A 22,812-nucleotide genomic window follows, 5' to 3' on the forward strand; every position below is an offset into this window, starting at 1 on the left:
CTGGCTAGCCTACGCCAAGATCTGGCCAGGCAGCCAGCAATGGACAACTGTGCAGGGCCAGCTAGGAGGTGGCCACAAGAAGTCAAACCTGAGAATTGTGTACATGAACTTCCGTTAGCCTCCTGCCCATGATCACCCTTGGTTAGAGAAGGAGCAACAGTGCAGTGAGGCAAAGGACCCTGTAGACACCCGTGGGACACGGGCCCTCAAACCTGAGCCTCCTCACTTCCACAGAGGAAGCAGAGCATGCCAACTGAGATGTGAGAGATTCAGGTGTGGCTCCCAGAGAGCAGGGAAGATCAGACGCAGAGAACTGGGTCTGAGTGGGGAGGCTGGCCCTCCTCTCTCCTCAGCTAGATGCCATGGTCTTCACCGTGCCTGCTCTGCAGGTAGAGGGAAAAGGCTGCCCACTCCGTTTGGTTTATTTGTTTGTATTCTGGGCTTGCCTCAAGCCCAATAAATAAGCTAAGGGTGATCTGAACTTCTGCTTCTCCAATGCTGGGATCTCAGGTATGTGCAGGAATGTGCCACCATGACTATGCAGTGCTGGGAATCTGACTTAAGGTCGTGCATGCTAAGCAAGCCTTCTGCCACTGAGTTACATCGGCAACCCTGGGGGTCAATTCTCACCCCCAAGCAGAGCTGGTAGTAGTGACCATAAGCAGAAGGCAGAGTGAACACCACAGTTCCTACAGGCAGAAAGACGCTTAAGGAGCATCCCTTTTCAGTGGGCACCAGAGAGCTGTCAACATTTTGGGGTAAGGAAAGCTATGAGAGCAGCCCGGTCCAGCCTTGTGGAGTCGCACCTTAGAAGACGTCCTTAGCTAGAGCTTTCCAGCTTCCTCTTAGGATGAGGATCCAGACCCAAGTAGCTCCTCAGGTGTATGAGCAAGCATTCTGGCTCCAATCCAGGGCCTCTGCGCGTCTCGCCCCGCCCCTCGGGCTCCTTTAAGAGGCGGGTCTTGGCCGCCAGCCCCGGGGCCTCGGCCAAAGACTGGGACTTTACTCCAGCGGCTGCGGCGGCGGCAAACGAGTCGGAGCTCCATCAGCTGCCGCAGGCACCGCGCCCCGAGGCTGAGCCACGATGAGCGGCAGAGTCGGTGACCTGAGCCCCAAACAGGAGGAGGCACTGGCCAAGGTGAGCTTGCTCTTGGCCTGTCTGTGGCCCTCGCTCCTGGCTGAAAAGCCGCTGCAAGGGACGGTCCTCGCGGGCGGGCGACTGATCGCCCCCGCTTGGCTAGTGCCCAGCGGACCGCTTCTCCTTCAGGGTGAGGACCTCAGGAAGTTTGGTCATCGCGATCTTCAGCACGAGCAGCCCCAGAGGTGCCCCCTTGGGAAGAAGTGGTTGCTTGGAAGCCTTGGGAGGCAGCTGAGGGCACAAAGGCAACATTCACCCTCCAGGCTGGCAGGGACTGGTAGCAGGGCCGTGGGACAGGGGCAGGGCCCCAGGTTTCCTCCCATTTCCGGGAGGTTTTTCTCTTTTGGGGCAGTGGCATATGGAAGGGCCCCTGACAGCTCCTTGGCAAACTCCCCCTAGCTCTTTCGAGGCACTAAGTCACTGTGCGACCTTGGGCCAAACCCTGTCCTGTGTGCTCTTCGATGAAATTAGAGGAGTTGTCTGTTGGGCACCTTTTGTGTGTGAAGTCTAAGATGCCCGGGATTCACTAGGTTGGGATCCTTTCGGAGAGAAGAGCTCTCCCCACCCTGGCAACCCAGACCCTTGCCTGAAGGTCTGATGCCACTCAAAAGGAAAGGACCTGACCAGACATTGCCTTGGCACCTGGGCCGAGAGGGACTTATCTACTCCATTCAAGTTCGGGAGCTGGCACTTCTGGCCAAAAGACTTTATCTCCTCAGTTGCACGGGATCAGAATTGATGGGGTCCAGCCCCAGTGTTCCCAGTTGTGCAGTTTCTTATTTATTCCAGAGTGTGGCAGCAGATGTGGCTGCTGCTGTGTGACTTTTTTCCCATGCCAGGTTTGCTGCTGACGTGCAGGCTAAGTCTGTTGGGCGTAGGTTTGGTGGGGATTAAGCCAGGGCTAGGTGAGGTCCTTGGTGAAGGGTGGCCTTCTGTTTGTTGTTTAGATGACCATTGTCCTAACTCTGGGAGCTGCTTTTGGGGGATGGGAGGGTCTGATTAGACCTAGCTGACCTAAGGCAAAGGGCAGAGGTGGCCAGTCCTCATTGGTCCCCTCTGGAGGTGTCCTACAGGTCAGTAACCAGATAAAGGTCTCTGCTGTCATAGGAGGCTTGGGGAGAGTAGCAAGCTGCCTGTTTACTGCTGGGTAGTGAGAGATCAGGGATAGGGGTGGCTGTCCTGGGTCACTGTCCACCTCCCTTGGTGGCTTTCCTAGTATGTTTCCCTTTTGTGGCCACCTGCAGGAGCTGTCTGCTCCACCTTGGTTGTCCATCCCTCTCCCTTGGCTTCTTTTGTAGTCTTTCAAGCTAGCTCCACTACCACTTTTGAACAAAGTCATTTGAGACTCCGAGCTTCCTTCCCTTTGCTCCCCCATTCCATTACCAAGGCGGCAGGAAGGCGGCAGAGGAAAGAGCCTGGGATCTGGGCTCACATCTGTATCCAGATGTTGGAAGTGTTGCTGAGCCTCTTTGTCTTTCATCTCTCCATCTGTAAAATGGAGACAGCGACACCTCTAGGGGCTTTGGGAGAGTGCCAAGACGGGTGCTGTACACATGACAGGTGCTTGGTATACAGACAGCATTTGCTGCGGCATGACCAGAGTGCCTGCTATCTGTCACTTGCTCATCAGATTAGCAGGGAGATATGCTCATAAGTGAGGCAGGGCAGTGTCCTCTTCCCTTTCTGTGCCCTCCTCTCCTACCCAGCTCCCCTTGCAACACAGCCAGTGTCTACAATCTTTGTAAAGGAGGGCTCTGGCAAAGGCCCCATGGAGGAGCGCTCTGGGCAGAGGGAGACGGGCCCGCCCACTCACCCAGCTGTCTCTCCCTATAGTTCCGAGAAAATGTTCAGGACGTGCTGCCCACCCTGCCCAATCCAGATGACTACTTCCTCCTTCGATGGCTCCGAGGTGAGGGAAGAGGGGCTGGGACAGGGGTGTGTTCTGGACAATAGAAGGATGTCCTCTGGAATCCCTGGCAGGCTGGGACAGAAAGACAGCTGGCAATCCCCCCAGGCCCCAGCCCTTCTACAGGATACAGACACGGAAGCTCAGACAGGTGAAGGGACTTGCTGGGTGAGCTGCAGGCAGGAAGAAGATGCGAGTCTCTGGGTCTGGACTGTCGGCAGCCTTTTCGTTTACTCTGTAAGTCTGCTCTGCAGACATAAGGAAAGTTAAGGCCCAGAAAAGCCCTACTATGTGGAAAGTTGAAGCCAGAGCTGATATTAAAACCAGGGGTCCTGATCCTGTCAGCTTGAATGAAGGGGACTGTGCTTGGGGACTGAGGAGGGCACTACTCCCCCCCTCCACAGACCAGGGTCTTGAGTTCTAGTTTTAGCCGTGTGCCAGCTTTGCTGTGACATCTGGGCCAAGGTCATAGATCTCTAGGCTCCTCCTCTATGAAGTGGATTAGGCAGGGTGCCTAACCTTTTTGCAAGACACGGCACGACAAGGACCAACTGTGGAATGATGGGGACATGCTGCTAGTGTCAGGACCAGACTTGGCCCCCACTCCTACACCTTGTGTCCTCGTCCCTCTCCTTTTCCATTATTCAAGGCAGGTACCAACTTCCGGGCTCTTCTGACACACTTTCATTTTTCTTTATAGAAATTTTATTGCCAGACATATAAATGAGAAAATTCTCCTGAGTTTGATGAGCAGAGCTCCAGTTTTTAGGTAGATTTCTGTCATAAACATTAAGAGGACAAGACCTGCCCTGTGGCAACATCCGTACATCTCTGGGCCCCGGAAGACTAGTGACAGACAAAAAGATGTCATTTTTGTTTCCAGAAATTTAATAAAGCTGACTTATTCTAGGAGGCCTGCTAGCAACACCCCAGGACAGGTGCACCCAGGAGAGCGATGCGTATGGGCCTCTGGAAGCGTCATTTGCCCACCCTTACCCCTCCACCTGTATGATCTGGCCCCTTTCCCAGTCCACCTAGAGAGGGTGGAGGGGTGGTGTGGGGGTGGCAATGAAGTCAGTCTATGCTGGAGGAAATTTTGGCTTAGCATTTGCTGAAAGGGTAAGGCTAGAAGAAGGTGGGCAGGGAAAGTGGGAAGATAGTAGCCTCCTTAAAGGGCCAGCTCCAAGATGATCCGGTCCTGGAGCTGCTGCTAGGAGGCAGAGGTGTGTGTGTGTGTGTGTGTGTGTGTGTGTGTGTGTGAGAGAGAGAGAGAGAGAGAGAGAGAGAGAGAGAGAGAGAGAGAGAGAGAGAGCCATTGATTGATTGGACAGCTCTGCCACTCGGGCCAGTGTGGGGTCTTGGCAGCTGGTTTCCTAGACACTAAATGTTTGCTAGTATTATCCTGGGATGGCATGAACCACTTGTATAAGATCTATTTGATAGTTTAGCCAGGGCCTATGCCTGAGACTAGCCATACCCTTGTAGGATGGCCATTCCCATTTTCCAGATGAGAAAACTTAGTCAGGGCAGGGGACTTCCTTGAGGGCACAAAGACAATGGTAAGCACAGGGCCAGCACCTTTTCCAGCAAGCCACGGCTCCTTCTTCGAAGGGAGCTGCTTGCTCCTGAAGGCAAGCATTACCTTGTAATCATCTTTGAGCTGCTGAGGATCGAACCCAGGGTCTGTCTCGTGCATGCCAGGCAAGCATTTGTTTGTTTGTTTTTTTGTTTTTTGGAGTCAGGGTTTCTCTGTGTAGCCCTGGCTGTCCTGGAACTTACTCTATAGACCAGGCTGACCTCGAACTCAGAAATCCGCCTGCCTCTGCCTCACAAGTGCTGGGATTACAGGCGTGCACCACCACCGCCCAGCCAGGCAAGCATTTCTATCTCTGAGTTACACCTCTGGTTTCAACGTCTGCTTCATAAAGCGGGGGAAGTTTCCCCTCTGTAGTGTATTGTGTCTCCGATTTTCTGGGCAGCAGCTCTGGCTTAATCAGACCCTATTCCAAATTTGAATTGGGGCTTTTGTTGCCTTAAAAATAAACCAACCTCTTTTTATTCCCCCCTCACCTCTTTGATTCTAAAGGAGACCTTTGCAGTAGAATGTGGTATGAGCTTGGGGTTCAGTTTTTTTTGCTGGCCCTCTCCACAGACACTTGAGTTCCCACTGCCTCTCTCGCTGCAAGTGAGATCTGGGTACCCACACCAGCAAGGAAAGTCAGTGAGCAAGACAGAACAGAGGCAGTAGGAGCCCTGGGAGAGAGCATAGCATAGCTGAGTCTGCAGCTTACAGGGCCATGGGATGGGCAAACCTGGCTGCTCCTGGACCAAGCTATTGTTCAGTGCCCCAAGCCAGGCTTTCAGGTGCTTGTGAGCAGCGTGGAAGGGGCCTAGAAAGACCGGACTCTATAGACGCAGCGGAGAAGACCCTGAACATTGGACTCTTGGCAGATAATCGTCAACTGAAGTTTCCCCAGATAAGGATGCATACTGTTAACTACCCTCTGGATCCCTGTTCTCTCGGAAGATAAGGGCCCTCCTCTCTTCTGTGAGAAGCTCATTTTCGTGGTCTATCTCCTGTGTTACAAAAGGACATGCAGTTCTAGCTTCTTATGTATGTGTGGTCAGGCATACATAGTATCTTGTCCAAGGTAAAACACACTTGGTGGAGGTGCTGCAATACAGACCCACATTACACTTGTCCAAAAGCTGCGCTGGCTGCTGGAGGCACAGGAAGGGTGGTCGTGAGGAAATTCCAAAGCCCAGCTTGCCAGACTGGCTGCTCAGATCTGCCAGCAAGGACTTGGCATGCATGGTGGCGGTGGCCTGGCCAACCCTTTCTCATTTTTTAAAAAGTATTTTAAGATGTGTAGTATGTGTGGGGTGAGCAAGGGGGGAAGGACAGTGAGAGAGAGATTGGGGGATGTGGAGTGTATGCCACGGTGCACATGTGGAGGGGACTGGATAACTCTGTGTAGTTATCTTCCATTCCAGGAATTCTGGGGAGCAATCTGAAGTTGTCAGGTTGCTGGGTGTGCACAGTGTGCCCTTCTATCCTTTGAACCATCTCACTGGCCTTTCCTGTCTTCCTTTCTTTCCTCTTCGCTCTCTCTCGTTCTAAGATAGTGTTTTAGTACATAGCATGAGTAAGCCTGAATTTCGTATGTAGTCCTGGCTGACTGTAAACTTGAGAGCCAGCTGTCTCAGCCTACCATGGCACCGCACCCAGGTTTGTCAGACCTTTAGACATACCATCCTGACTCAGATAGAGGATCGGACTTCAGGAATGCAGAGTCAGGGTGTATGCTCCCGTTCCCAGAGAGCAATGGTGAAGGGGTCGTTTACAGCCCAAAGGGCAGCCTGTGAGTCTGGGTTCTAAGGCTATCAGCAGATCTAGATGCCGATTAAATCCATGGAGGACATGCAGCCAGGAGGGACAGGTCATAGATCAGAGGCCAAATGGCTCAGTCTCAGAAACTCTTTGAATAGATGAAATGAAGGGGACTGTGGTGAACAGATGGGAGATGTGTTGAAGGCCCTGCCTCTCTATAGAGAGGGTGGAGGCTTAGCTGGCACACAGGTGTGAAGGATTTGGGGTTTCATTTGACTCTAAGCTCCACTTGAATGAAAGGCATGACTGCTGCCAAGAGAATTCTGAGGGTTTATCGGAGAAGGGGCAAACAAGACTTGGGCTCAGCTCATGAGGTTCACTGGGAAGTGCCCTGACCAGGGGGACAACATCCAAAAGGGAAGCATTAGGATGGTCATGAAGTCTCCAAGGACAGGATGCACCGTGGGAGGAAGGCCCTTGAGGACAGCATAGAATGCATGTTTTGGGAGGGCTGTTGCATGACCAGAGACAACCCTGTCTCTGGAGTAGAGAGTAACATACAACTGGTACTCATGGCAACCCTGGTTATCAGGAGTGGCCTCAGGGACAGTGAAATCTTGGGTTCAGATTTGAGAACAACTTGTTGGAGTGGGCCCAGGTGAACTGACTCAAAAACCCGTTACACTCCTATAAAGAATGTGTGGGTCCTTTAGAGAAATGTCAGGATTAGCTGAAGGCATATCAACTCCTCGACCTTTCCAAGATGTTCAGCCAACTCTGGCCCCAGATTCTGGGGTAGCTGTGTTCATCTTTGAACTGTGGCTCAATCTCTCAGGGTTCGATGTTATTCGGTGGCAGAGATAGATTTTGTCCTTGTGGGGTATGGCCAATTGATAAAAGGATCCAGGGTTCACTTTCTCTGAGATATGACCCTTTACCTGATTATATGCCCAGATACTCTGACCCCACTCCCAACTGCCTTGAACTTGACTTGTCTATTCCACAGACTCAGGGCTGTGTTGTTTTGCAAGCACTCAGTGAAGGCTCTGAGCCAAAGTTGACAGTTGGCTGGGCGGACACAAGGGGGTTTGGCCCCAGCCTGGAGGCGGGTCCCTAAGACCTGCAGTCTGATACCCAACCCTGACCATGCTTTTGTTGCAGCCCGAAGCTTTGACCTGCAGAAGTCAGAGGCCATGCTCCGAAAGGTGAGCATCCATTGCTACCATGGTTCCTCCCATCTGACTCACGTCTTGCCTGGACTTCTCCTGCCTACCCATCACCCACCCCATCATAGATTTTGGTTTGTGTGACCCAGCCAACGATTGTTGCTTTATCCCTGAGGGACAAAGTGCATTTCCTTCCCTGGAAATAGCAGGCTTTCCTACTTCTGGAGCAGTCAACAATGATATTCTTGCTGAGGTAGCTGAAGAAACTGGGGCCTCCTTTTCTACTCCTGTTCAGGTCCTTCTAGGGGTCACCTGTGGTCTGGTGGTCGGCTTGTGCTGACCTTGTCCTTCCTTTTCAAGACCCCACCTCCACCACGCACCTCATGCTTCCTAATTCTTCCGCTCCGTACTTCCTAAATCTGTATATTTGCAGCATGTGGAATTCCGGAAGCAAAAGGACATTGACAAAATCATCAGCTGGCAGCCACCAGAGGTGAGGACAAATTATCCCTCTCCATTCCTGTGTAAGGATGCTTCTAAGACTCACAGTTCATATCATGATCTTCTGGGTTGGGAGCCTCAGACGACAGGCTGAAATTGCCAAGAGTCCCTATAGTCACAAAATAGGTATCTTCAGGCACCCAAGGGAGAGAGGTGGAGGGAGAGACTAGTGAACCGGGAAAGACGTGGATGTTTTGGGCCTGCCCACCAGGTGTTGTTACTATGTCTTTGGCCAGGTGATCCAACAGTATCTGTCAGGCGGCAGGTGTGGCTACGACTTGGACGGCTGCCCTGTCTGGTACGACATCATCGGCCCTCTGGATGCCAAAGGTCTGCTGTTCTCCGCCTCCAAGCAGGACCTGCTCAGGACCAAGATGAGAGACTGTGAGCTGCTTCTGCAGGAGTGCATCCAGCAGACCACAAAGGTGGGTGGGTGGCCTGCCTGCCACTGAGAGTGACTGGATCACGGTGGAGGCCTTCGTGGAGAGGCAAGATGTCACACATGGGTGGAGGCACAGCCTCAGGGTTTGTGTTTCATAGACCTGAAATCTCAAGGTTTTAGATGAACATAATGTCACCAATCCATCTTTCTTCTCTTCTCTCAATCCATCTTTCTTCTCTTCTCTCTCTCTCATTTCCTCTCTCCCTCCATTCCTTTGCCTGGAGACTGAACCCAGGGCCTGGTGTGTGTGTTAGGCAAGTGTTCTACTCCACCACTGAACTGCACCTCCATATTGTCATGCTTTTGCTAAGTAAAACTTAAAATTCCCATCTGTTATTGCCACAGTGAATTCCCACAAAGTATAGGAACGGTGTACAGGGAAGATCTGGGAATGAAAGGCAGTCCTTTACCCGAAGACGCTTGGCTTAAGAAGACCTCACTAGGGTGAGGGATGGATCTCAGTTGGTACAGCGCTCACAGCACACTCAGGGCTTCCCCACCCACTACAGCAAAAACCACCTTGCATTGCAGCAAGCTGAGTGGAACACTCCTGCAATCCCACGATTGCAAAATCAAGACCCTCTTGCCTCCTACAGGTCCGAGGCAAGAGGGTCTTGATTTTGAAGCTAGCCTGGACTATATAGTGAGACCCTGGACACAAGCAAAAGAAAAGCAAAACTATAAATTATTACAGCTGGAGATATTGCTCAGTGAAAGGCAGTTGGCCTCACACAGGCAGGGCCTAGGTTTAATTCTCAGCACGACAGAAAACAAAACAAAACAAAAACAAACAAACAAACAAAAGACAAAGAAAACATCTCACTACATTGTTGGAGAACTTTTGTTTCTGTGAGGACCAGTGAAATCTTATTTTGGACTAAGCTGCCCTTGGGCAAGTATGGGGGTGGGGGTACTCCTGGCGCAGATGGACTCAGAACCCCTGCTTTTCCAAGTGTACTTTCAAGAGATCAGGGCAACAATTCCCTTGCTAAGACAAAGACTGAAGACATGGTTCAGTGGGTAAACAGACTTGCCAGCAAGGCTGAGAACCTATGGGGTGGAGGAGGAGAGCTAGCTTCCCCAAATTGTCTTCTGCGCTGCACACTGTAGCACACAAACACACACACACACACACACACACACACACACACACACACACACACACACAGAGAGAGAGAGAGAGAGAGAGAGAGAGAGAGAGAGAGAGAGAGAGAAAGAGATGTAATTTTTTTAAAAAGAAAGGAAGGACTGAGGACCAAGACGGAGGTGTCCCTCACCTTTTTCCCCACCCCTACCCCCACCCACAAGTTGCAGATGTATTAAAGTGTGGGTGCCTCTCAGGACTATTATTTAAATGCTCACAAAGAGCCCACTCAGTACAGAACCCCTGAGAGGCTGGGCACACAAAAGAGGTTCAACTTGCTGCTTCCTTAGAGCTGAGGCAGGATGGAGAGCATCTATGCCTGAGTGAGAGGCCCAGGGGCTGCATTGGTGCTACCAGGGAGCACAGTCATTGGCAGGAAGACAGAGGCCCTCAGGAGAACCCAAAGGACAGAGGGGACCTCAGACATGATCTTGATCCACCCAGTCATTTGCAAGATGAGGAGTATGTCTAGGTCAGTATTCCTCCGTAGGTGATACCTGCATGTGAAAAACCTGGGTCCAGCCCCCATGCACTGCTTGCTCTGTGTGTACCTGAGTGGTCAGCATGGACCCTGAATTAGTTCTCCAGCAGGGTAGAGTGATGGCTGTCTCTGTCTGTCTGTCCCTGTAGCTAGGGAAGAAGATAGAGACCATCACCATGATTTATGACTGTGAAGGACTCGGCCTCAAGCACCTCTGGAAACCTGCAGTGGAGGCCTATGGAGAGGTGAGAGGCAGGGTGTGGGGGCAGGAGGAACTGCTCAGCTAGGCTTACTCAGAGGGTGGGGGGTGCTGTGGCCTGCAGGCCTGAGCTACTGAAACTAGACCAATTCTATCCCTTAGTTCCTCACCATGTTTGAAGAGAATTATCCTGAAACATTGAAGCGTCTGTTTGTTGTTAAAGGTAAGTTGCAAATTTCTGGTGATGAAGTCACATGGGAGCACGAGACTGAAACTATTACTTGGGGGCAGACTGAGTGAACAGTGAGCCAAAGGAGGGTCCCAAGTGCCTGACATTGACCTTAACCTGTACAGATGCTTTACAGCTCCCAGAGCATTTGAGCCACCAGGCCCAGTAGGATTCAGGTTGGTGCTGCCATAGTGGGAAGCTAGGTGGCCACGACCCTTGCACAGATTGGGAGCTGGACCTCAAACATGCATGGCTGAGCCTCACGCTAAGCCACTTAGCCCATGGGCAGAGGTGGGTGGTACTGAGTTAACCTTGCTCTCCGCTTCACATGGTCTTGTCTCTTCCAGCTCCCAAGCTGTTTCCTGTGGCCTATAACCTCATCAAACCCTTCCTAAGTGAGGACACTCGGAGGAAGATCATGGTTCTGGGGGGTAAGTAGCCCAGACTCTACAGAGGTGTGTGAACCGAGTTGGCTCTGGCGTTAGAGGTATGGCCACAGCCTCGGGGGCTGTCTTCTGCTTTAGGAGTCGTTGGGACACAGGGGCAAGTGGAGACAGTCTGTGCCTTCCTGTTATGTTTTTTTTCCTTGCCTCAAGTTTATTTGTAAAAACAATATAGGTCACTGGTCATTTGCAAATAGCATGCAGGCAGGTGTGACACAGCAGTCCGTCTGTCTTCACATTGGCAGGAGCCTTTTCTATAGGGCCTTCACAGGGGCTTGGGCACTTTTGGGAGCCTGGGCTGGAGCTGAAGCCTGGGCCTTAGCTGGAGCTGTGGCCTCTGCCTTGGTTTGAACCTTGGGCTTTGGTTGGCAGAGCCTCTGACCCTCGGCAATGTAGCTTCGAATCTGCTTCCCAAGCTTGGGGTGAGCAAGGAAAGCCAGATGGCTGAGTTTGCGGCTGGGGCCCTTTGGCATCTTGGGCTTGATGGCCTGAGGCTTCACCAGGGCCTTGATGGCCTCTGTGCGTGCACTCACTGCCTTTGCATTGTTGGCCTCCATCTTCTTCAGGCCTTTCTTGTTGTGCGTCTTGGCAAAGCGCATGCTCCTCAGGAACTTGGGGTCAACCCCCTTAAGAGATTCGTATCTTTGTGACCGGGGTTTCTTGATGCCATTTCTGTGCCATTTGCGGCGGGACTTGTTGTGTGTGGTGTGGTTCTTGGACTTGGCCATGTCTGCATGGTAACTGGTGGCTCCCCACTTACCTGTTTTCATAAGGACATACTTTCTTTCTCACATACTCTAGAGCAAGCCCTGGGCTCACCATGCAGTCAGAGAACAATGGGATTCCAGTGCTTATCCTTGAGGGGCCTAAGTTAGGAGAGAGGGGACTTCAGAGAAAAGGCCATGGAACAAACCAGAAGGCACTAGAAAGAGCATCAAGAGGGTACCATGGAGACCATTTTGGGACAAATACCTTTTCTGTGCCAGATCCAGGATGAGGGGTCAGGCTGCCAGGATTATTAAGGCAGAGTCCCTTGGCTCCCAGGGAAGAGAGATACAAATGTGCATGGTGTGATACATGGAAGAAAGAGGAAACCATGATGTACAGTCACGCCTCGGCACAACACCCATCCCTCCTGAGTTGATATGAGAGCCATGTCCGCCCAAGCTAATACAGCAATGTGAGAGAGCTGGCCGCATGAAACTAAGCAGAAAGTAAAAACTACAAAGCCGGGTGTAGCAAACGTCAAGACTGAAAAGGGAGCCAGAGCCAGGCCATACGGATACAGGACACCATGTTGAGAGGCTAGATCACGACTCTTTAGGCCCCGAGAACCAGAGAAGTGCTTGGCAGAGAGTACCACAACTGGCTTGTACTTAGCAGCAAGGCCATAAAGCCAGGTGCCAGGTCGCATGCCATGTGTTGCCCATGCAAGAGATGATGCAAGCTGAGGCAGTATCCTCAGGGAAAGAGGAGGAAAGGCTGGCTGGGCTTACAACTTACCTAGGAAGCAAAACATCAGAGTTCAATGGGCTGCACATAATGAAGGGATAGTAGTATTCGGCCAGAGCGAACAACTCTCGGGACGAATGTGGGCCCACTGAGGCTGGCCATGCAAGACCTGCCTATGCTGAACATGCAGGAGTCTGAAGTGAACTTTGGGGGGGTTTCCAGGTTCAAGTGCAGACTGAGTGGGAAAGAGTGGGAAGTCACTAGTGACACTGGCAGAGAAGTAGGGACTGTATATGCAGAGAAGTGGGGAGAATGTGTGACCCCAAAACCAGCCAGGAAGACACACAAGAACCAGGTCCCTGGCAACAAGGAGTGGACTGATGGCTATGAAACAGGCTCTGGAGCTGAGCTGGCAGGGGTAATAGAGATTCTGAAGGTGCCTACAAGGCTGCTTTAAATAACGCACTACACGTGGCGGTTGTGAATTGCTTCTCCTTTTTTTGTTTTTGTTTTTGTTTTCGAAACAGGGTTTCTCCGTGTAGCCCTGGCTGTCCTGAAACTTTCTCTGTAGACCAGGCTGGCCTCGAACTCAGAAATCAGCCTGCCTCTGCCTCCCGAGTGCCGGGAATTGCTTCTTGACCTTTGGGCTAAGGTCAAGTGAGAGCAGCAACTTGGGACTGGGAAGGTGGTGAACGGCTATGATCCCAGCACTTTGGAGGCTGAGAAGCTCCAGTTCCAGGCCTGTCTGGGCTGGGTTCTAAGTTCAAGGCCAACCCAGGTTTCATAGTGGGGCCCTGTCGCAAAACAACAGTATGGGCTGGGTGGGTTCCACAGGTGGGCAGATGCCTGTTACCCAGGGCTCATGACCTGAGCCAAGACTGCCAGATTCCACAGTGGAAGGGGAGAAACAACTCCTGAAGGCTGTCCTGTTTCCACACATGCACCATCCCCAATACACACATGCACTGCATACACATATGACAGAAATAGAGTTTTTAAAAAAGAACAAAAATATATTTATGATATCTCAGGACTAGGGAGGCAGAAACAGGTTGAAACTACATAGTGAATTCAAGGCCAGCCTTGGTTACTGAGACCCTGTTACAAACAGAGGGGCTTAGGCACCGGAGTCCCAGTGTTGGCTGTGGAGGTATTTCCTAGAGATGGGAAAGCCTCTGCCTTAACCCAGCTCTCCCGCTCAGCCGGAGAAGATAGAAAGTCAGAGCAATCAGTTTTTATGGTTTCTGGTTTTACTGCAGCTACCACCCACCAAGTGCGTGAGGTGGTTTGGTTCCCTGGCAGCAGAGCTATGTAGGAGGTTCAGTCTGTTCCCCTACCCACACTTAAAATTCTTTCAACCAAATGTGCCTTAGGCACATTGGGAAGAAACGAGATCCCCAACAGAGGAGAGATAACAGTTACTTCAGGGTGGTCACTGGAGTTTAGCAGTGCCAATGAAATCACCCCAAGGCCACAGATACCTGAGGGTGGGCAGACACAGGGCAGTCGGAGTTACAGTCATCTGTGCAGAGGATAATAGGCTAGTCCCCGACCTGGAGCTGTTGACTTACAGTCAGCTGATAGTCTATATAATTAGAGTGGTTTGTGGTATTAAGGTATTGTGCCAGGCTCGTCTTTCTTAGGAAAATAGTTCTCAGCATTGCTGCTCCATTCAGGAGAGGATTTGGTTAGAAAAACAACAAAAAGCAGCCAATCAGCTCAAAACAAGTGACGTGGGCAGAGTACAGACAAGTGAGCCCATTTAAGAGGTCACTCTACAGTGAGGTACTCACTCAGTATGTCATGACTCAGCCCAGTGAAGTGTGGGAGAAGATGGGAGATCAGCATCACTGGGGGAGAACCCGTGGATTCAAGACTTCTGGTCCTGCCGTGTGCCCCTCTGCATGGAACACAGTCCCCACCTTTGTCCATTTGGCTTTTATTTTGATGTTTATATCCTTTCTTGGGAGAGGTAATATACTAATTTACAAAGCCCTCTTAGATATCCTCAATTTATTCTGCTGCCCTCACAATCCTGCACAGCAGGCAGCTCAGAATGCAGTAGGTTCCTGAGGTTGTTGAGCTGGTCAGTCGCCGTGATGACAGCAGCACCCAGTTTCTGAATCCTGGACCAGACAGGGTTGTTTTCTGCGGAGTGGCTCTTCCTAACTCCATAAGCACATATCACATGCTCAGGAGGTGCTACCTTCCCGCCTCAAACTAATGGTTCTCCTGCCCACAACTGTGCCCCATGTGTGTGTATATACACACACACACACATACACACACACACACACACACACACACACACACACACACACACATATATATATCCTTTTAGGGTAGGGCCCACCACCTTTCTGCCTCTTCAGGGCTGGCCATCAGGTATGAAGTCTTGCCTAGTGACACCTTTCTGTCCTTCTCTCTCCTGCCAGCAAACTGGAAGGAGGTTTTACTCAAACATATCAGCCCTGACCAGTTGCCTGTGGAATACGGAGGCACCATGACAGATCCTGATGGAAATCCCAAGTGTAAATCTAAGGTATGGGCCACCGGCTGGATGTCAGTGGGGAGGACCTTAGCTCAGATGTGCACCCCAGTTCACCCCGTGCTCTGTTTCTAGATCAACTATGGGGGTGACATTCCCAAGCAGTACTACGTGCGAGACCAGGTGAAGCAGCAGTATGAACACACCGTGCAGATCTCCCGAGGCTCCTCCCACCAAGTGGAGTATGAGATTCTTTTCCCGGGCTGTGTCCTCAGGTAGGACCGGGTGCTTCTAGGGACCCGAGCTTTCGCAAACGCCAGTGGGTAGACTGGGGTGGAAGAACCCAGCTGTCATGGACACACATACACACATGGGTGGATGTCCTCTGCAGGTGGCAGTTTATGTCGGAGGGATCAGACGTGGGTTTTGGGATTTTCCTGAAGACCAAGATGGGGGAACGGCAGCGGGCAGGGGAGATGACGGAGGTGCTGCCTAACCAGAGATACAATTCCCACATGGTGCCTGAGGATGGGACCCTCACCTGCAGTGAGCCAGGCATCTGTAAGTATCTGAGTCTTGGCAACACTTGAAGTGCATTACCTTTCTGCTTATGATGTATCCCTTCCTCAGAGGACTGGTCACCTCACGGTGTTAGAACAGGAAGGGGCACGCTCTGGGGTCACCTGTCCTGGCACAGGAAAAGTAGAATTGGAAAAATGCAGTGCCTTGCTTAAGGGGTCCCAGATAGCTAACACTGGCTAGGGCTCTGCCCTGATATTCCCAAGTAGAGGTGAATCACTGTAACAGGTGAGAACAGGAGTTCAGAACATCTACTTCTGGGAGCTGGGCATGGTGGAGCACTCCTGCAATGCCAGCACTTAGGAGGCTAAGACAGGATTGTAAGTTAAGGTCAGCCTGAAGTACACAGGCTTTGTCTAAGGCTGACTAGGTCTGAGACAGCAGCCAGACAGTTAGAAGCAGGAGATGCAGAACTGACTGGGCGGGTGGAGGGAATCTCCACAGGGCATAGCATGCCAGAAAAAAGGCCAGCCCTGAAATCTGAGTACCACTTACCTCCAGGTTGACCAAAAAGCAGGTCCAGGACACGGGAAGGCAGCTTACACGTGTCAGAAACCCTCACAGACGGTCATTTGGTATTGGCTTAAATCCCTTCAACCCAGAAGTTATAGTCCTCAAATGTGTCCAACAGGAACCTTTACAAATACATAAAGCTAGAGGGACCAAGAAGTTCCTAGCAGCTGATAAAGCCAGTGGCACAGCATATAGCTACAAAAAGGTCCATCTATTACAGCAAAGCACCATGGAGCCGTTAAAAAGGACACACTGTTAATTCACATTAAGCAGGTAAATGTGAAATGCTGCATGTGTGGTACATGTTTACTGTGGTTGAGGGGAAAGAGTATATACAAAAAGGAACTCTGGGAAACCTACACTAACTTAGAATACTTATAGAGGGCTTTCTCTTCCACTATTTCTGTAAATATATTCTACAGTGTTATGTGGTATGGTATGGTATGGTATGGTATATACACTATAGTATATATAGTATAGTACTAGTACAATAGTATAAAAAGAACAAATGTATGCCAGCTACACACCAGCAAGGCAAATTTCTAGTTTCTTTCCTGACAGAGCCAAAGGATGGAGGGTAGAAAAGTTCCAAGCTAGTGCTTTGCATTCAGATCTGAGCTGGGCTTGCCCGCTGGCTATGTGTGTAGACTTGGGCAAATGACTCAGCCTTCCTAAGTCTGTTTCCTGATTGCCGCAACTGGGATCTTACAGAGATGCCAGCTCACATGTGATAAGATCTGTGAGGCTATGGTGTGATGTCAGAGACAGAGCATGCGACTCAGCACCTGTGCCCATCAGTGTTATTGTTACCAGGGCAACTGGAGAGCAGAGCATTCCCGGAGGCTATGGGGGAGGTGGGAGACATCCTGGGCTCCGTTGCTGAGGCAGCAGCACGGGGGTATCTGTACTAGCTCTGCAGATCCTTCTATCCAGTGGCCTGCAGTTCTGGTGCTCCCTACCTTCAGGTACATTATACACGATCCAGCTCCCCGGGGAGCAGGGTCACCCTTTTTAGAGAGCAGCCAGGCCTCAGGAGAATGTGTGCACTCTGCTGCACTAAGAGCAAGGCTTAGCACAGGCTAGACACTGTCATCCACTAAGGAAAAAGCTCATTATACACTTGAGGTTGACTTTTCTTTAAAAGATGAGGAAGCTCGAGGCTGGAGACACCACTCAGCAGATGAGAGACCTTCCAGAGGTCCCAAGTTCAATTCCCAGGACCCACATGGTGGCTGCCAACCATCTGTCATGGGATCTGATGCCCTCTTCTAATGTGCATGAGGACAGACACTCATAAATTAAATCTTTAAGAGATGAAGAAGCTATAGACAAGAGATGCTCTCTTACACATTATGTTACTAGTGTAGACACTAAGAGAGGATACTAGAGGCTCCTAGCCACAGACCGTCCAAGAAACAAGACATTTGTCCTTGATGTGATGAGAGTCGCAGATCAAGGACGTGCTTCCCCAAAGGCCATGGAGGGGCTGGAGGGCACCAACGCAGTTGCTTCTCTCTCATATCTGAAGGATAGCCAGCTTTCCAATACAACCAGGATGGAACTGCGAATCCTCAATTTAATTTACTCCTTCTTGGATCTGTTCCCTACAAGATCACTTACCTGCCTGGGGTCTGCTTGTTCCTGGAGGAACAGAGTCAGGCCACAGCATAAAGTTCCCCTTCCCAGATGGAAAGGCAGTGTGGTAGGAGAGGTAGGACCGGGTGTCATTTGGAGGCAAGGTTGTAGAGACGAGGGCCGTGCTTCTGAGGGCCAGGTAACCCCAGAGAAGTGGTTCCGAATCCAAGAACCAACATTTCCTTCCTACAGTGTCTACTGTCCCCATTACTGTTCTGAAATGAAACTCACAGATAATGTAACACACCTACATACAGCTTTTTATTTTTTTAAAAGACTTATTTATTGTATGCTTTAAGTACACTGTAGCTGTCTTCAGACACTCCAGAAGAGGGCGCCAGATCTCATCTCATTACAGATGGTTGTGAGCCACCATATGGTTGCTGGGATTTGAACTCAGGACCTTCAGAAGAACGGTCAGTGCTCTTAACCGCTGAGCCATCTCTCCAGCCCCCTACATACAGCTTTAAAATCAATACTCTATCTGGAATATAAGGAAAAAAAAAGGAAGCCAATGTGAATAGAGTAATTATGAAGCAGCAGGAACTCAACCCACAGCTCCCTGCATGCTAGGCAAGATCTCTAACCCAAACCTCTGGCTCCAGACCTGTAATTTAGACGTTTTCCACTACCTTTTGTTCTGCGTCCCTAAGGAACAGCATCTTTCCCTTGGGACACTGCCCCTGATAACCTGAAGATGCTCAAAGGGGCTAATTACCCAACACATGTTGAGAAGCCCTAGACCTGAAGGCCTCCAGGGTCTCCATGAGCCTGTGAGTACAGTATGACTAGTGTCACACTGAGACATTCGGATGCTGGAGTGGCAGTGACAGCCCCTTCCTCTGTGCCTGCTGTAAGGCCCTTGCATCTCAGTGCTGGCCTAAGGAGATCACAGTACAGTGAACTTGGGTTGCCGAGGCTGTCATCAGAACCAAGAGGAAAGAGTAGGGCATCTGCAGGGCCTCTTGCAGAGCCGACGAACGAGGAGTTGGTAGGTGCTGTTCTGACTGCCCGCCTCATGCAGTCTATCCAGGGGTGAGAAGAGGGGAAGACGCCAAGAAAGCCAGAAAGCGGCCCAGAAGGGAGGCCCCGCTGCTTTTGTTCTGTGTTTAGCTGTCTTGAAGGGGCATTTGAGTGAAATGGAACAAGCTTGCAAAGAAACAGGCTGAGAGTGAAAGCAAGCCTGTTCAGTTGCCAGGGCTTAGAAGCTGTCTCTGCCAACTGAGTCCACCCTCTTCCCAGAGGAAAGCACAGCTAATGGCCTTCTCACCTGCCAGCCTACCAAAGGGTGTCTGTCCCTTCAGAGACACATTTCCATAACAAGCCTGGCAAGGGCTCAGACACATTCACCACAGGATGTGAGAAAACCTTCCCTCAAAAGGTCGGAGGAGTTACTTACTCCCGGGTGCTAGGATCAGAGAGCTCTGAGTGTAGACAAACAAAAAGGCCAAAACGTTTTGGTTTTACACAGAAATTAACAAAAATGTTACAAATTGTTCTACACTTATCATAGCCTCTGCATGTATCTTAGACATTCCTCCCAACACCCTGTCCTTTGTCTATATGGCCAGTCTGGACTCAAACAGTGTATATATAGTACAGGCTGGCCTTGAACTTCTGACCCTTACCTTCCTGTGTTGGGATTACAGGGGTACCACCACGCCCAGCTAAAGCTCTTTCTTTTTATGTCAGAAAAGTGTTTTCCTATATGGATTATATAGCACAAATCCCTTGGGCAATTTTCCTTCTGTGAACAGCCCATCCTTTTGTCATTATGGGCAGGCGTGCAGCGAGCATCCTGGTCCCATCAATCTTCCCAGAGGGTAAGCAGCTGATTCATACAGTCTGCAGAGCAGCAGAATGGGCTGGGGTTCCCAGGGTCCAACTGAGACAGTACTACAGTCAGGAATGCAGACCAGAAGGAAAGCCCAACCCCACTGTGGCTCACCGTGTGCCCTAAAACCCTTTGAGCTGAGCTAAAGTCGGACTTGTGAGGAAGAAAGGGTCACACGTACAGACTACAAACCCATGGTTTCACACACAGACTGTATCCTCACAAGCACTGTGGCTGCGAACATTATTCTGCCTGTGTAACAAAGCCATGACTTTGGCCTTGGAGACCTTTTCCTTCCAAGCTGTTACAGATGTGAGTCTCTGGCCATCGTCTCACTTGGCCTGTTCTGCATCACACCAGTTTTCACTTTCTGAACACACTCATCGAGACTGGTCCAGAAGACCAAAGGCTGTTACACCACTTTCGCCTCCATCTCCTACCACACCACCTTGCTCCGTCAGTACAAACCAGTCCCTCCATCACCCTCTACCTCTGGGGGGGAACTGCCTGAATGCTTGGTTTTCTGCTTCCTCAGATGTTCTGCGGTTTGACAACACCTACAGCTTCATCCATGCCAAGAAAGTCAGTTTCACCGTGGAGGTCCTGCTTCCAGACAAAACAGCCGAAGAGAAGATGAATCAGCAGGGGGCAGACACCCCCAAATAACATCTCCCCCCTGCAGCAGGCCTGGCCCCCTCAATGTCTTCCTGTCAGTTTCTTTATAGTCATTTTCCTGCAACCAATTAGCCCAAAGAAACTGGGCTGGAGGGAAGACTTCAGACTGGACGGAGCTCCTGTTCAGAATCAGAATGAGGATAAATAGCTAGAGGGGTCCTCATCATCAGAATACTAAGGGGTCTCCAGAGACCGCCTGTAATGATGTCTACCCTGTAGACTTTGCCAACTTCACCTGCCTAGGAACAGCTGAGACAGGGAGGGGAAGGGTACACAGGATGGTGGCAGGGAAGAACTTAGAAAGAAGTGAAGCGATTGGATGTCATACTCAGGGAAGCCAGCTGCTGGGGAGAAACTTGCTCCTAAATGAACATGGACCAAACCTCCATGATTGTAATGATGGTTGCAAGGTAGCAGGCCACTAGATGTGATGGGTATCCAAAGCTCTTTGAAACTTTTTGTCATAAGCCTTGAATATCTCTTGTCTTCCTCATCCCTCCCCACCCCCACATCTCAGGAGTAGCCCAAGTCAGCACTGGAAGGCTAACAAGGGCCTCTCTCTCCCCCTGAGAACCTCATTAACTCCTGGGTTCCACTGGCTGCCTGTTTAATTACTAATGGTTGCCAGTGCTGGGTGGGACTTTGGTACATAGCCACTGTTCTCCAGTGAAAGAAACCCTCCACAAGCACAAGGGTAATTAATTTCAGGGATCATAGATAGGAAAGGGCCAAGGAGGCAGTGGGTGGGCCCCAAGCCTCTCACTAAGTAACCCTCCACTTGAGCAACCCTATACAAAGATGACAAGTGGGGCCGAGCCAGCACTGAGTGCACTTCCCAGTCCAGTCTCCCACAGTGCCTGAGAACCAGTCTTCTGACAGGAGCAAGGGCTTGGTGGGCCCTTCCCTGTGGAGGCGTGTAATAGCAGCAGTGGCTTCCTCTTGCCTGGGGATGCAGGTAGCCAGGGTGGGAGGTTGCCGCGGAAGGTAGCCATAGCTGGGCAAACATCTGAGCCAGGGCAAAGAGGGGGCCAGGCACAGGTGACCTTGCAATAGCAGCTCTTGACCCCACACAACTTGAGAGCCATGTTACAGGCTGCCCAGAATTCGGGAAGGATGCCCCAGGCCCTTGCGGGGTCTGCCTTTTCCTCTGAACGAGGCCTCGGCCCAGCCTCGTTTCAGGAAGCGGAGGGAGCTCTGGGCAGGTGCAGGGATGGCAAGCAGAGAGGGCCGAGGGCTACCCAGGATCTAGTCACACATCTCAGGGGCACAGCCTGGCCTTGGTTTACAATGCTGTTAGGTACATTAACCAGTGAATAAAGTGATCAATTTTCAAAGTAAAGAGCATAATTCATTGCCCATCGCCGGCTTCCTAGCGGTCTCTTACACTAGACCCAAACTTTTCAGATGCCAAGTAGCAGGCTAAAATTACACACATACATACATACATACATACATACAGACAGACAGACAGACAGACACACACACACACACACACACGTTCTGTTCCTTTCCTCTACTCTCTCGACACTCGGACACAGGCACGCACAGAGAGACAGAAACGTCCCTTTCCTCTCCTCTCGTGACAACGTTCTCCGAAGTCCTAACAAGTTGCCTTCCGATTGGTTCAGCCGGTGAGCGTCGTCCGCCATCTTTGTTCAAGGCATTCGGATGCTCCCGAGAGCCTTCACGGTGAGGGCGGAGGCCCCGCCCCATTCGGTGGTTCCAGACCGGTTGGGCGGTTCTTCGCGGTGACCGGTGCAGCGGGTACTAAATGGGAGGGAGGCAGAAGGTTAGCGTCACGTGGCTTTAGGGACCGTCTCCTAATTCCGCTCCAGCACTCTACCTTCCCACCCGCGCCGGGCCCTGTCCCCGCTGACCCACAAGTTTCAAGAAGACACGGGCTGAAAACAGTGGCTTCCGAAGGGAGTCGGTATACACCTTTCGGATCTAAAAAAGCTAAAAAAGAGCTGTGCAAAGCTAGATAAGACCCTGTTCTTTTTTTGTACTGTATAGTCCCCGACCAGGCCTGAAACTCCCTGTGTAGACAGGGCTGGTCTCGAACGCACACAATACTACCTGTTTCTGCCTCCTATATTCTGAGATGAAAGCATGCAACACCCTGCCTGGCTTATAAAAGATCTAAGGCCATATTTATTTGTATTTATCTGTGTGTCTCATGCGTGAATGTATAGGTGTGTGTGTTTGGGGGAGGTGGGTGCTGCCTGTGGAAGCCAGAAGTGTCAGATTCCCCCGAGGTGGAGTTACAGATGGCTGTGAGACACCCGTGTAGATGCTGGGACTGGAACTCGGGCCCTCTGGAAGAGCTGTAAGCGCTATTAACCACTGAGCCATCTCTCCATTTTCACCCATTTTGCTTTACAGACGTGGTCGTTGGGACCGGGGTGGGGGTGGGGATGGGGGTGGGGGGAGGGGCGGTGTGTGTGTGTGCGCGGGGGAGGAAGTGGCTTACATCTACTAGGCGGCCCAAGTAGGATTTGTCTCTAGGGGCCATAGCATTGGCCCTCTGAAATCCCAGAGGATTCAGAGTGCTTTTTCCCCTTGTGATAACTCCCCAGCTCCCTTTTCCTTTTTAACAGTTGCATGAGTCAGGAGAGTGGCTGTCCTCTTTGTGTCTCTATTTCCCTACTGTAAAGTA

General features: G+C 51.0%; 1 protein-coding gene and 1 pseudogene across 1 annotated transcript; one reads left to right on the forward strand and one right to left on the reverse strand.

Moving 5' to 3' along the window:
* Window positions 1-956: 956 nt before the first annotated feature.
* Sec14l2 (SEC14 like lipid binding 2) lies at window positions 957-21,495 on the forward strand. Its single transcript, XM_021176986.3, has 12 exons — window positions 957-1,138; window positions 2,972-3,047; window positions 7,537-7,580; window positions 7,975-8,034; window positions 8,279-8,467; window positions 10,259-10,354; window positions 10,471-10,531; window positions 10,885-10,968; window positions 14,868-14,974; window positions 15,056-15,195; window positions 15,312-15,481; window positions 20,017-21,495. Exons 1-12 carry the CDS (start codon window positions 1,085-1,087, stop codon window positions 20,145-20,147), a joined length of 1,212 nt encoding a protein of 403 aa, XP_021032645.1. The 5' UTR covers window positions 957-1,084; the 3' UTR covers window positions 20,148-21,495.
* Window positions 11,235-11,726, reverse strand: LOC115032328 (large ribosomal subunit protein eL29 pseudogene; annotated as a pseudogene).
* Window positions 21,496-22,812: the final 1,317 nt, after the last annotated feature.

Source organism: Mus caroli, unplaced genomic scaffold, assembly GCF_978045245.1.
Source record: "Mus caroli unplaced genomic scaffold, Mus_caroli_1 scaffold_13, whole genome shotgun sequence".
Taxonomy (NCBI): Eukaryota; Metazoa; Chordata; class Mammalia; order Rodentia; family Muridae; genus Mus; species Mus caroli.

What these genes read in the sequence shown, in the direction of transcription:
- Sec14l2 (XM_021176986.3), top strand. Translation starts at nt 1,085, where the DNA reads ATGAGCGGCAGAGTCGGTGACCTGAGCCCCAAACAGGAGGAGGCACTG. An exon ending in CCTCCTTCGATGGCTCCGAG is followed by an intron (nt 3,048 to 7,536) that starts GTGAGGGAAGAG and finishes CTTTTGTTGCAG; the next exon opens with CCCGAAGCTTTGACCTGCAG. An exon ending in TTCCCGGGCTGTGTCCTCAG is followed by an intron (nt 15,196 to 15,311) that starts GTAGGACCGGGT and finishes TGTCCTCTGCAG; the next exon opens with GTGGCAGTTTATGTCGGAGG.